This window comes from Fusarium keratoplasticum, chromosome 4 (genome assembly GCF_025433545.1).
Source record: "Fusarium keratoplasticum isolate Fu6.1 chromosome 4, whole genome shotgun sequence".
NCBI classification, from domain to species: Eukaryota; Fungi; Ascomycota; class Sordariomycetes; order Hypocreales; family Nectriaceae; genus Fusarium; species Fusarium keratoplasticum.
In genome coordinates this window covers 2,112,166-2,124,928 of record NC_070532.1, presented here as the reverse complement: position 1 = coordinate 2,124,928, position 12,763 = coordinate 2,112,166, and the positions used below count along the sequence as shown (strand labels likewise).

The 12,763-nt window shown below is 55.3% G+C and overlaps 1 protein-coding gene across 1 annotated transcript; it reads left to right on the top strand.

Annotated features, from left to right (window-relative positions):
* Positions 1 to 9,747: 9,747 nt before the first annotated feature.
* NCS57_00573300 (uncharacterized protein) lies at positions 9,748 to 11,340 on the top strand (the record flags this gene model as incomplete). The annotated part of the gene is made up of 2 exons (XM_053055645.1): positions 9,748 to 10,777; positions 10,841 to 11,340. 2 exons carry the CDS (start codon positions 9,748 to 9,750, stop codon positions 11,338 to 11,340), a joined length of 1,530 nt encoding a protein of 509 aa, XP_052914600.1.
* Between the last annotated feature and the right edge of the window lie 1,423 nt (positions 11,341 to 12,763).

Here is a 12,763-nt window from a genome sequence, read left to right as displayed (position 1 = left end):
GATCCAATGTAATGTGTGGATTTTGCGGCCGCTCAGGGCACAAGCGCGTGGCGGAAACGGCCCTAACCGATGGTCTTATTCTCCATCTGGTCCTGTCATGTTTCAAATCGCTCGCGAACATGAGGGTCTGTGAACCATCCGTGTGCCTTGCGTTGTCTAGTTGTGTAGGGCATGTATTAAATTACCCTCTCTTGTGGTAATTCGAAACCCAGGCTTTCCGAGAGTGGCAATTGCGAGCATGGATTGGCGCCAGGAAAGGAACTGTCGGAAATTACCAGGGCTCTCTTTAAGCAGGGTCGTTCACCAAGCAGCAACCGAGGGGGGCTGCAGTGTGTCTTTGCTTTTCCTCGCTCTTCGTTGTGTCGTCCGTCATCTTGTCGTCTGTCCTCTTCGGTATCCATCAGCTAGGCTCTATTCTCAGTGGCCCCGTGTGTATGTATCCAAGGCGAATCGAATTGACCACTGCATCTCAAAACAGCATTTCGTCTAGTTAGCTTCAATTGTAGGCTGGCTTGTTTCAATTCAAAGTGCAGAAGCAGCAGCGGGAGGCGCGCCAGGACGGCAACAGATGACGCGTGTAGCGTCAGGCCCCTTCTCGTCAGTCTCATCCCTCACCTCTCAGCGGGAGCCTGTGTCATGTTCTGGCAATGCCCCCGCTGTGCCTGACGCAATCGTTGGCTCCCTCGTTGCCTATGCAGGCAAGAAGCCGAATTGCCCTCGTCTGAATGGAGCCGCTTCCCCGGCTCCCATCCCATCCTATCCCTGGAACAACTGTGAATCTCTGGCGGCCGTCGCAGCCTCTTTTGCCGATCACTGCGCCATGGCTTGCCTTAAATCTTGGGGCTCGTGGGTTCTCGGACGATAGACACATGTCAGATGGGCTGGGGAGCGCTAGCAGGGGTAGCCATTTTGCTGATCTGGATCGTCCAAACCGATACCATCTTCTGACTGATGACGAAGGGCCAGATGCTCGAATTATCCTTGGCTGTCCACGATTAACAGGAAGCCCCCGTGGTTCGGTTATCGAATCTGCTCCCGACATACGGCGATCTGCTACTCGCCCTATCCTGAGTGCTCCAATGAGAACAGCTTGGGCATGGTATGCAACCAAGCCAAGGCGAGTTGTTTCCAGTGTGCTGTAGGGTAGCAGTATGCAGACGTAACTCATCAAGCCTTGTCTTGTGACGGCATGACGAGCATCGTGTAACAGCTGCTTGGTGCGGGCAGCCGGCCATCACATCACGTCGGGACGTATGAAACTGGACATGATCTCGGTAGGCTGCCGCCAAAGACACCCTGGGCTTCGTATCCCGAATTAGGTAGGTAGCTGTGAATCGACGTAGACCCCGAACCAAGGTGTTGGAGCAAGGTATTCGTCACGGTTAAAGATCAGAGCCCTAGATGAACCTCAGATGGCCCTTGTCAATCTCGAGGTCAGGCTGTTCCCCGTTGGGCTGGATGAGAGGACGAACGTGGCGTGGAAGCGTGTGGCGTCGCAGTGTCGTAGGCCACGAGAGGTAGGTACTGTACTCGCTCGGCTGAACAAATGGGTCATAACAAGTACGCAGTACACCGCCATTGCTGCGCCATTTGGGAGCTGAGAGATCAATGCGGCAAACATTGCGTTAGGCTGAAGGAAAAGCGGAATTGTCTCTGGCAATCACCACCAAGGCCTCGAAAAGGACGCTACTTGATGAGGTCGAGTCTAGACCCGCACCAAGATCGGAACAGTTAGATCCAAAATCGACAAGGGTGCCATCGGTTTGGGCCGACCACGAGGTTAGTCGCTAAAGCTAGTTGCCGATCTATCAGCTCATACCGCGCCCACGAGTTTCCAACCTGCCAGACCACAACGAATAGGAGGGGCACACGGCGTGTGGCTGACAGAGCCTGCTGCGAGACCTGAGCCACGGCCTGGCGTCTCAAAGTGAGGATGGGAGATCTGCGAAACAAGGTCGGCAAGGGATCCTGCGGGCCAAAAGCGGCTGATGAAGAGGAGCAGATGCTGCAACAGTAGCAGGAGGAAACCCTTCACCGCCGAATACAGCGCAAGGTTCCGGGACACCGAGGGAAAAGAAAAACAGTTGCCGTCCATTACGCACTGCAGTTCGAATAACAGGGCCGTCCCTGTCTAGAAGAAGGCGGGCTGGAGACGAGAGGTAAAGGCTGACAACGGGGTGTGACCTGGTAGATGCATGGCCACGCCAGCCACACGGCCTCAGCGACGTGGAGTTGGGATGTAGCTCCTTGGTTGGCGCAGCGCGTATTCCCAGTGCTGGGTAGTACGCAGGTAGTTGTTGGAAGCGTGAGCTTGGAGAAGCCAACAAAGGCGCCAATCCAGACGCATCCCAGACACACAGGGGTCCCAACAACGGGACCGCAAGACCAAGCCTACACAGTAATGTTGCAGTGGCTGAGGGTTGCCTATGTCTGAAGATGAGTGCCAGCACCGAGGCAACACCGACGTTTCGCCCAAACTCGACGGGAGATAGACTGCAAGGGAGCGAGATTGTTGGTGATGGAACGGTTGGGCAAGAACGACACCCCTCAGCAGGGCCAGAGGTGACCAAGATGTGCTGCAATTTTGGCAGCGTCAACAAGGGAAGCTGTGGCCTGGGGGTTGGCGTCAACATCGACCCTATCAAGGCGTGCCCCAGGGATGGCAGATTAGAGATCCACGGGAAGTCCATAGAAGGATCAGCGCATCTGACGATGGTGGGCGAGGGTTGCGAATTGCGGCCGGGAAGCTCTCGCTCGGGATGAGGCTACTACATACGTATGTGGTAGTGTGACGAACGAGTTCCCCGTTGTATCGTGCCGCCTTCGCCCCCCCCCTCCCAAGTGCGTGCCCTAGGGCATTAATGTCCTGCAGCTGCCTGGGATCGGTTGCGTGCAAACGGTTGCAACGAGACCAACCAAAGGCGAAACCGAGAAGCTAAAAGAGCTGAGCTGAAGACCAAGAGTGGGAACTCGGTGGGATTTGGCGTGTGCCGTTTCCTTGTGGTTCGTCTGAATCCAGGATTCTATGCAAGCATGGGGCTGGGACGAAAGTGACAGAGTGGGGGAGGCGCAACAAGAGGAGAATGAATGAATGGATGGCAGGAGGAATCAAAGCAAATGAAAAAGAAAATAGGCGAGAACGAGAAAAAGAAAGCATCCACGCTTGTGGACGGATACAGATGCCATCCTTGACATGGAGCATGGATGAAGGAAAGAAGTGAGGCACAAAGAAAGCATGGACCTTTGCACCAAAAGAAGCAACGCCCACGAGGGGAAGGAGAGGGGTGGCATCGTGTTTCAGATGTCCTGTTTTGACAAGGGGTTTCCAACCGGCAGGTGCGTCTCGGACCTGACCTGCCTGTTCAGCCTTTGATTGGTTGCCCAAGCTCTGGCAACGCCGGGACCCCTGGTCCTTAGCTGGCCGCTATCCAGGGTTGGGCGCATCTGTGGCTTTGCAGAGCTGGAAGAGAGGCTGGTTCTGGCCCCGCTGATTGGTAGCCTCCATGGCCTGCTCTGACTGGTGCTGCCCCATGCACACGCCCCGAGGCTTGCGGCTGCACACCATAAGAGCACCTCCGGCATGGAATTCAGTCCGCTGTAATTACAGTCGTCGTGAGCCTGGCCTGGTCTGGTGATCCGAAGAGAACCCCAGCGCTGCTGCGTCAACCAGATATCACAGAATGATTTCGGTTGTTGACCAAGCCTGTCACCCTCGAGCCTCGTTAGCCAGGTAGCCAAGTTCGCAGCGTCTGGAGCCTCACTTACACTGGACGCTTACACGCTGTGCCGTGAAGCATCATGGACTGTGCGCTCATCTGCGGATAAATTCCACGGCTCGGAAATAGAGAACAGTAAAAGGAAGCGAATCCTTCATCCTCTTAGCCACGGTAAGTGTGCCGACGTACCATGACGATGGTCACAACGATGGCGACAAGGGTTCTTCAAGCGCTGGGTATACCCAAATTGACATGCCGATTTCCGCCAGAGGCTCAAACGGGCGCCCATGCGACCCAGGTAGGGAGCTTGGTGACGAGTTCCATTCACCTCGTACTGATTACCAGCCGTGGTAAGCAAAACAGTCAGCTTTAGTATCGGATACTTACTTACCTGGCATAAATTGGACGGCCGGATACAGTACACTCTGTACCACCTGTTCTTGGAGGAAGCTAGAGGAGTTGACGTTTGGACGTAAGAGGCTATTGTAACACGGTGATGCACTGAGTGGTATTATCAAAGCTTTTGAGGTCGGTGTAACTGCAAAAGGCTATGAAGCCGCTGAATGTTAGTCCGCAACCGGCACCTAAGATATCGTATCGCTTCACTCCGCAGTTTCGTCAGGTTTTGATGCTGGAGCCTGCACCCTCACGCTTTCGATGCTAGGAACCCTGCTCGAGTCGACAGGATATGCACCTGCCGATGCATCACTCAGCGTTGCATTTGCCCCGGCTCTCCAGTGTCCCAAGACGTAACCGGTAGTGCCCGCGAGCGCAAGCATGAGGATCTCCATCCCTGGAGCGTTGGTCTTGAATAATGACGGCCACGTCGTCAGCAGTCAGGGCAAATGGATTTGACGAGAACGAGCCCCTGTTGTCTCTGGACGAAACAGACAAGACCAAGAGCCTGCGTCGATATTCAAGACGTCCAGTCGTCTGATTTTCTCCAGACGATCGTACCCATCGGTGCCGCGGCGCCTTGTCTGATCTGGACGGTCCAAGTTCACTGGCCGATGGGACCCTGCGTAATACGGATACTACACAGATTGACCATCCTTGCTGATGGTCCAACGTGGGCTCGAGGGGGCGCTATTTCCGACGAGATTTGGTCTTGGGGCTGATGAAAGAGGCACATCAAATTATCCTCGAGCAAATCGAGGCCCTGTTGATCGTCGTCCGCCCCGCGACTCTAACCTTGACCTGGATCGTGGCGCACTCCCGGCAGCCGGCGAATTCTAACGGCGCAAGAGGGGCGGTAACCGTTTAGAGAGGGTGGGGTCTGAGAGTGGGGCGCCACTGACCTTGCTCATCTTTGCTCTGTGATGACGATGACAAGGGTTCAAAGTCGACACGAAGAGATGACGAGATGTGGGCGATGGCCGTCAGATCAGACAGGTTTGGATGCTTCATATGCAGAGAATGAAGCAGGGAGATTTGGAGGGATGGCGAGGGTTGTGAGCGGCCTTCCTCATCCACAAATCGACGGGGTGGGAGAAATTCCAAGCTGTTGTTGGGTTGTCTCTTTGTTGTGGTTGCGATCACGGGCGATAGGACGTTCTCTACCAGGTATGTAAATGAACGGATGGCCTTCGCGGGGCTCAGAGAGCACCACTTAGAGCGCCATGCTCCGTCGTGCTCTGGACGGACCTGGCGCCTGTGGCTGTGTGGCGGCAGGTTCAACGATCAACTTGGGTAAGGTCCCGCCCATCGCTCGAGAGCATCCTGGCGATGGTGACGGTGGCTGGCGAATCTGGATTGCTCTCCGCCGTCTAGAGCTTGTCTCTGACTGCGCTAGATGGCCACAGGAAGAGGCAGCTTCTCGGCCAATGCATCATGACCAACCTAGGCATCATTAATCGAGAATGGAGGTGAAGCTGACTTGCCAGGTGGCCAGACCAGGCTGCCCCGAGGAATTGAGGGCACAAAAGGGCAAGCGGGAGAGCCAAAAGGGATCTGCAAGCGCTTGACCGTTGGGGATGACGATGGATGATGTTGCCACTCGAGATTCACCAGACAGAAGTCGCACCGTCGCCGTTCCCAGTGGTCCGTGAATAGACTTTTCTCTAGTCAAGGGCCATGAGTCGACAATGTTGAAGGCTGTCGATTGGCGATTGCCTGTCCTGGGTGCCTGATCGACTCTGACGTGAGGTGTGAGGCCGTTGTTGGTGTAAGTCGCCAAGTTGGGCTCCGTGGGTGGATTTACCAACATACCTACACCAAGCAGAGAAGTGTGAGAGCGTGGCGGAGACTCGGTAAACGATGCCAAGAGATGAAGAGAGCAAAACAACCACGAGGCTGATGGATTTCCCAATGGATGGATACCTTGGCTTCCATCCCAGGCGCCACCGTTGGACGGAAAGGGCGGCTGAGGAAACTTGCTCATAACCTACCTACCTGGGTAAGCTGGTAGAGGTGGTGCAGAGGAAGGAAGAACGAATCGAAGCAGTATGCCGACGGCACCTGCCAGACGAGGCACCTACCTGGGTCGGTAGGCAGGCACGAAGGGAAGGGCCTCAGCCACGTCTCCTTGGATAGGTAGGTAGGTACCATCTCCAGGAGCCAGAACACAGACCGAAGACTGGAAAACGCCATTTCACGATGGCTTCAACTTCATATTCCCGCTCTTCTGGCCCAATTTCTCTTCTGTCATGGACCCCCGTCGCACCCGAAACAATAGACCACAGCCACAGGCCCTGGCACAGAAGGACACAGGCGCAGACTCGCACGCCCCTCCCTCTTCCGCATCTCCACAAGCAGCTTAAACCCGGCTACTAACCCACGATGGGAAGCGCGCTTGGTGGAACCGTCTCGCAGCCCGCTCTTGGGCCACTTGCTGAGATCCATCACTTGCCCACTTCCCGTGCCTCGATTAAAGTCGTGCCCAATCCTTGTAGTACATGGCACAACACGAACTGGTCGAGCTTCTTCTTGGGACCCAAATTCTCACCTCCCTCCCTCCCTCCCTTGGAGATGCTGTACCGTATTAATGGCTTCATAGTTATGTATGGTTGGCCAGCATCCAAAATGGGTATGCTATGCAACCGCACTGCTAGCTGGCACCCTCCACGAGCCAAACATGGTCCTGCTCAACTCAGTCTAAATCGCCAGCATCACCAGCATCCCGGACTGGTTGGGCAACTTGACAAAACCCTTGCAGAGCTTGGATTCGAGAAAAGAAAAAGAAAACCCGCAACTGACCAACGGCAGGTTAATACGAGAAACAGACGGGAACAACGTGGCCGCTGAGGCACCCAACCCAACACAACCAGAACACTTGACCCAACCAAATGCTCGCAAATCGTCCGTCATACGCCAGAATGGTCCTCTATCTGCTGCACTGGATCGAAATCCTAGGCGCCGATGGGGCTTTTTCAGCCCTCCATGCTTACGAGCAACGACGCCATTGACGATTTTCTGAATTGCCGCTCATCTGCCGGAGGTGCTTGCAACCTGTCTCACACTCCCCGCTACGAGTTAACGCAAGACGGGAAGAGTGCCTGGCTGGACAAAGGTGCTCGCAATAGGGTTTTGCCTCATGGCCCTCTACCTCATGGCCTTTTGCTCTCGAGAGCTGCAAGGTAGGCAGGGCTAAGCACGAACGAAAGCTTAACAAGAGACAGGTTGTGCAGCCATCCCGTCTCACCTGTCTGATTTTACTTTTGCCCATCTCTTTCAATGTCAACTCCTGAGCCGCACCAACACAAGACTGGACGAAGTAGTTACTCAATCTAGCTTCGATGAACGAATACCTACGGATGCCGACCCAGCAGCCTCACTTACATGCACCCATTAGAACATGGGAGATGGGCCAGGCAACTTGTTCAAGCTCTCGCTCCGCTTCACACACTCCTACACAAGGCCGATGGTGCACGCCCCTCCCTGGCTCCCGATGCCCCTCCACTTGGACTTGATCCATTCATCCATCCCTACCCTCGTCCGTCCCACATGCCTTGTTGTTGGCTCTCCGAGTTCTAAAACCCATCCACACTTGACTCTGGCAACCGAACTGGGCTCTTATTCCTACCTCAGCTCCAAGAGTCGCTTCAGCCACTTTTCCCTGCTGTTCTGCCACCCACTGCCACCATCGGCCTTGACCCCTGTCCCAGTCGCCGTCCCCATCCTCATCCCAGAGAGTGCTCTGTGGCCGACACCAAGCCAAGTCCCTACCATGTGCCTAATCTGTCAAATCTCTTTCTGATACACGCTTCTATCCCAAACCTCCAAGGTAACCTTGCCTGGCCTTGCTTTAGTAAAATAATCCAGGCTCGCTCGCTTCTCCACACTGGCACGATTCCCGCCTCGGACCTTGCCCTGATTGTCGTTGATGGGCGTGACCCGGTTGTAATTGCTGGCGTTTTGGCCCATTGGCCGCTGGCTGGCTGTCAAGGCCATCTTGTTCGAGAGCCCTTGGCTCTGGCTTTCGACCCTCTTAGACTGACCCTCCCCGGTCTCATCCCCTGGCTTGCCGGGGAGGGCTTTCACCAAGGCTTTCTCCCCCTTCGAAAGCTCCGGGAATCTCTTTGATTGCGAATCCAGCCAGCCAGCCAGCTAGCGAGCGAGCAAGCCGAGACGCAGGTCGGAGGAGGATACGCCAGAGACGAGACGTTTCGGTGGCCGGCGCTTGATGATGTGCGTATAAGCGGGTGGTGGGCGTGTGTGGGAGTGTGCGTGTACGGGTGTGCTCCATTCTCTTTCCACCACCTCTCTCCACCTACTTTGATCCTCACCTCTTTTTTCCCTCTTCCCTTCCCTCTCATCCATCGTGGACTGAAGATCGTCCTCCTCATCCTCTCCTCCTCCCTCCCTCCACCTCGATCTCCATTCCTATTCGTTCCTTCCGTTCCTGAATCGTTGCCCTTGATCTCTAGCTCCCTGATCTTCTGTAAGCTTGCGAGCTACCCTCGTCCCCGTCGCGGCAGAGTTGTCAGTGGAAAGGCCGGTTTCTGGACGAGCCAGACAGACCAGACCCTAGGCCTGGGCTGCATTGCATTGTCGAGGAGGTCCGGTCCCCAGCTTGTCATTCCTTTCTATTGCAAGGACAGTTCTGGACGAGTTTCTCAAACCATCGACAACCACACAGACTGTCTGTTGGTTAACACAGGACCGACTAACATATTACGCCGGCTGGTACCTGCGTCCGTGTCCGTGTTGGCAGCCCGTGTAAGGTATCCGTCCGTCGTCGTCTTGCCTAGGTACCTATCTGGGTTGTCATTCTCTCCTTCTGGTCTTCTCTTCGATTTCTTCTCAGCTGCAGTTGGAGCTGGCTCTGTCTCGAGAGTCCGAGTCGCTGCTCATCAGTCCAGTCCTTCCTTGTCCGGGACTTTCCTTCTCTGGCTTGTTGTTCCCGTCTGTTGTCGACTCCACCTGTTGGCGTTGGCTGGAGCCTCTTCTCAGTCGTCTCTTCCTCTGGGTCCCCCCCTCCACCACCAACATCCATCCATTGGCAGCATCAGCATTGGCTTTCTGTTTCTTTCTGCGCGTGCCCCCCATGTGTGCCATGTGGAAGAACCATCCATGACCGGTTCCAAATGAGCTTGGCCCTTGTCAACTGGTTTCATCCGCCCCGCCCGTTTCGACCGCCACCACAGTTCTGAAGCTGGCCGTCATCTCCAGCTCGCCGCCCGCTGCCCTGCCCTGCCCTGCCCGCCGCCGCCATCGCCATCTCGGCCGCCTTATACAAAGCGTGCATCCGCATCCACATCGTATGCCCTCCTTCTTTTTACTCTTGTCCTCTTTTCCATTGTTTCCCCATTATTTCCATCGTACCTTGTTTTGTTTCTCTTTCTTCTTCTTTATATCGGCCCTCTCCGCCTCAACAACACCAACACAAAACTCCCTCCATCCCTACCACCCTCGGCTCATCCTTCTCTCGTCTTCTTCTCCTCCCCCCTCTCACCAATGTTTCCGGCCTCAGCTGTGTCATTTTGACTTCTGCATCCCCTTTGCAAAAGTCAATAGCAACATAGTCCCAGCCCCCGAAACGCCCACGCACGCACACATGCCCCCACTGGCGTAGCCCAGCTGCCACACAACGATGCTTACCGTCAAGCAGCCACCAACCTACGGCTACAAGTCCGTCCATGACCTGCCGACTCCGCCATCAACCTCTCGACCTTCTCCCCCCTTGATATATCAAGAGCCAGCAACCAAGTCCTTGCCGGTCGCTCACCGGAGCCACAGCCCACCATCCCAGCCCATGTCGGCTCCTCACCGTGGCCTGCCTCCCCCGGCGGCCATGACTCTTCCTCCTCAGCAGCCTCCAGCCGGTGTTGCTCCTCCACCTGCGCATCATGCACCTCCTCCACCCCCGCCACCTCCCGCGCTGGCTCCTCCAAGTCACCAGCAGAGGGATAGCTGGGGCCAGCTGCCTGCTCCGCCTCAGCAATGGCAAGGAGCCGAGGAGTCTATGAAGCATTGGCTGCAGGCAAGAGCCGAGGAGGACAAGAGAAGGCAAGAGGAAGAGCGGACGAGGCAAGAGAGTCTGCGTCTGGAGCAGCGAAAAGTCGAGATGGACATGTTGAGGACCTCTCTCTCGGGCGGCATCCCTCCACCAATGGTCCCCCTCGTCTTTACCGGGATGGCCAGCGGAGGTATTATGCCACAGGCTGCTCTGGAGTGGGCTCAGCAGTTTATGCCACCCTCACAAGTCCCTAGGGCTCAGATAATGCCTGCTGGGTGGCCCGTTTCTCCTGAGCACCAGCGAGAATCCCAGGCGCACGCACAGGCACAGCAGGCTCACGCACAGCATCATGGTCTCCCTCCCGCCCCGGCACCACCGGCCACTGGATATGCGTACCCAGGGTCACCAACGAGGCAGAGAGGCCAGACGGTGAGCGGTGCCATAGGAAGGCCCATGGGGGCACTACCGAGCCTCAACACAAACGTTCCTCAGCCTACGCATGGTCCTCCTCCCGGGATGCACTCGCACCCGCACATGCATCAAGCCCAACAACAACAGCAGCAGCAGCACGAGTCTCAGTCGAGCCCCTCGATATACTTCCATCACTGGCAACCGCCGACATCGCAAGCCAGCGGCGGCTCGAACCGACCCGGAAGCCCTTCCGGTTCGTCAAAGCCTAAGAGGAAGCAAGATTCTCTGTAGACTAACGCAGCTTCTGTGACCATAGGGGAGACTCCCAGAAAGCGCAAGGCCACGGGGCAGCACCAACCTGCTCCATCTCCCACCCGTATCGAGCAACGACTTCGATCCCCGCCGCCCCCCTTTTCTCAGAGCAGCTTTGTCAATCCGACATCTAGGGGAGGAAGACGGGGGCATACACGGCAAAGAAGCGACATGTCTCCGTTTCGAACCGCAGGCCCAGGACGATCACGAAGAGAGAGCTTTGGAGGACCGCTCCGCCGAATGTCGCCGATACGTAGCTCACCGGGGCCCTCACAAGAGCGAGTGGGAAGCGAACGCGGCGAATCTCAAAAGCAATCGGTATCGTCTCTGCTCTCCGAGGAGCCCCGACCACTGTCACAGCACTCGGGCATCCCTCCTCGTCCGGTAGAGGAGGTCGAACGTGGGCATCAGCAAGCGTCTCCGGTTGAAACAAAGCCGCAGACTGGTGCTGAGGAAATGTCGAGGCGTGAAGGCACAGGGGAGGGCGAAGGAGCGCAAGGGTGATTGATTAATTTCCTTTTGGCGCGTCCCTGTCGATCGACCCTCACGCTTGCGCGCCACGCGCCAATATCGCTTTTTTCGCAGATGGAGTCGATCATTCTCGATGGGTACTTACTCGACGTTCAATAACGAGATTATCAAAATTATTCACGACACTGGGAGAAGTGTGCTTGCCTCGGCTGGGCAACGCACCTGGGATCCACCACGACTGGAATGAAGAGCAACATTCCAGACTACCATGCGTCGTGGACATGATGCTGTTTAACTCCAGCTGGGCAAACAATTCCCCCCGTTATCACCACGATTACTACTATCAAAATTCGATTCCGAGCTCAAACAATGGGTTGGCTCTGTTTTATTACCGCTAGAGGTTCAAGGCGCAACTCTAGGAACTACATGTTTTAATTGCATCTTTCTATTGGTATGACTCTGGTAGGAAAGAAAGGAAAGGAAAGGATAGGACAGGAACAGGAAGGCCAAGGAAAAACAAGGCAGGTTAAAGAATGGGCGGACTCGAAGGAAGCGGAGTTCTCAGCATGGATCCATATCGACATGGCGGAGGAAGGAGTCTTGATTGGGATTGTACGCATATTGTTTGGTGCATGGAGCTTGGCCTGCTTGGGCTCGAAAAGGACATGGAAGAAGGGGATGACGACTATGGATCATACGGACACTATAGATACCCTGCGGGGATGACCCGGGCAGGAAGATGAAGTTTCGCGGCTTCGAGGAATGCATGACAGTATTCAAGGCGTATATTTACGATGGTTTGGGTCTTGCTTGATGTTGGATGGCCACTGACCAACAGAGCCCGTCAACGAGGTGTGAGTACGAGCACGAGAGCTAAGCGAGTTACTTGGCGATGCTCTTTGTCTGGATTAACCAAGTAAGATGGAAGCACATGGGCCGAAGCTTATCGGATTCAACGACTGCCGAGCACTTCTAGTGGTGGTCGGTAGTTCCTCTGTTCCTGCAAGAGAAGCCACAAATTCGTAATCAGGGGAAAAGTCAAAAGCATTTGGGTGAGGATTGGAGCAAGGCCTGAAATCTAGATGCCACTTCTTGTAACTGCAACCACACGATGGAAAAGAATACGAAAGAAGCCCAGCCACGCTTCCTCAGCCCTCCCCGAAAAGGGACCCTAGCAGGAAAGCCACACAGATGCACACACATGCACCTGAAGCGAGAAATGGTGTTTCAGACCCTGTTTTTACCTTTTTGTCTTTTTAGCCCCATTTTCAGTTTCGGCCGAGGAGAGAACCTGGTGGCTTGCGTAGGCGAGATAAATACGCGTGGGATGAGCGATGTGATGCGATTGAGATCCCATGGATGAGGTGATGATCTGATACAAAGGGGTGAGTCAAGGAAAAGTGGCGGGCTGGGAACGACCGAAAAAGAAAAGAAAAGTGGTATTTTTTCTGCTATA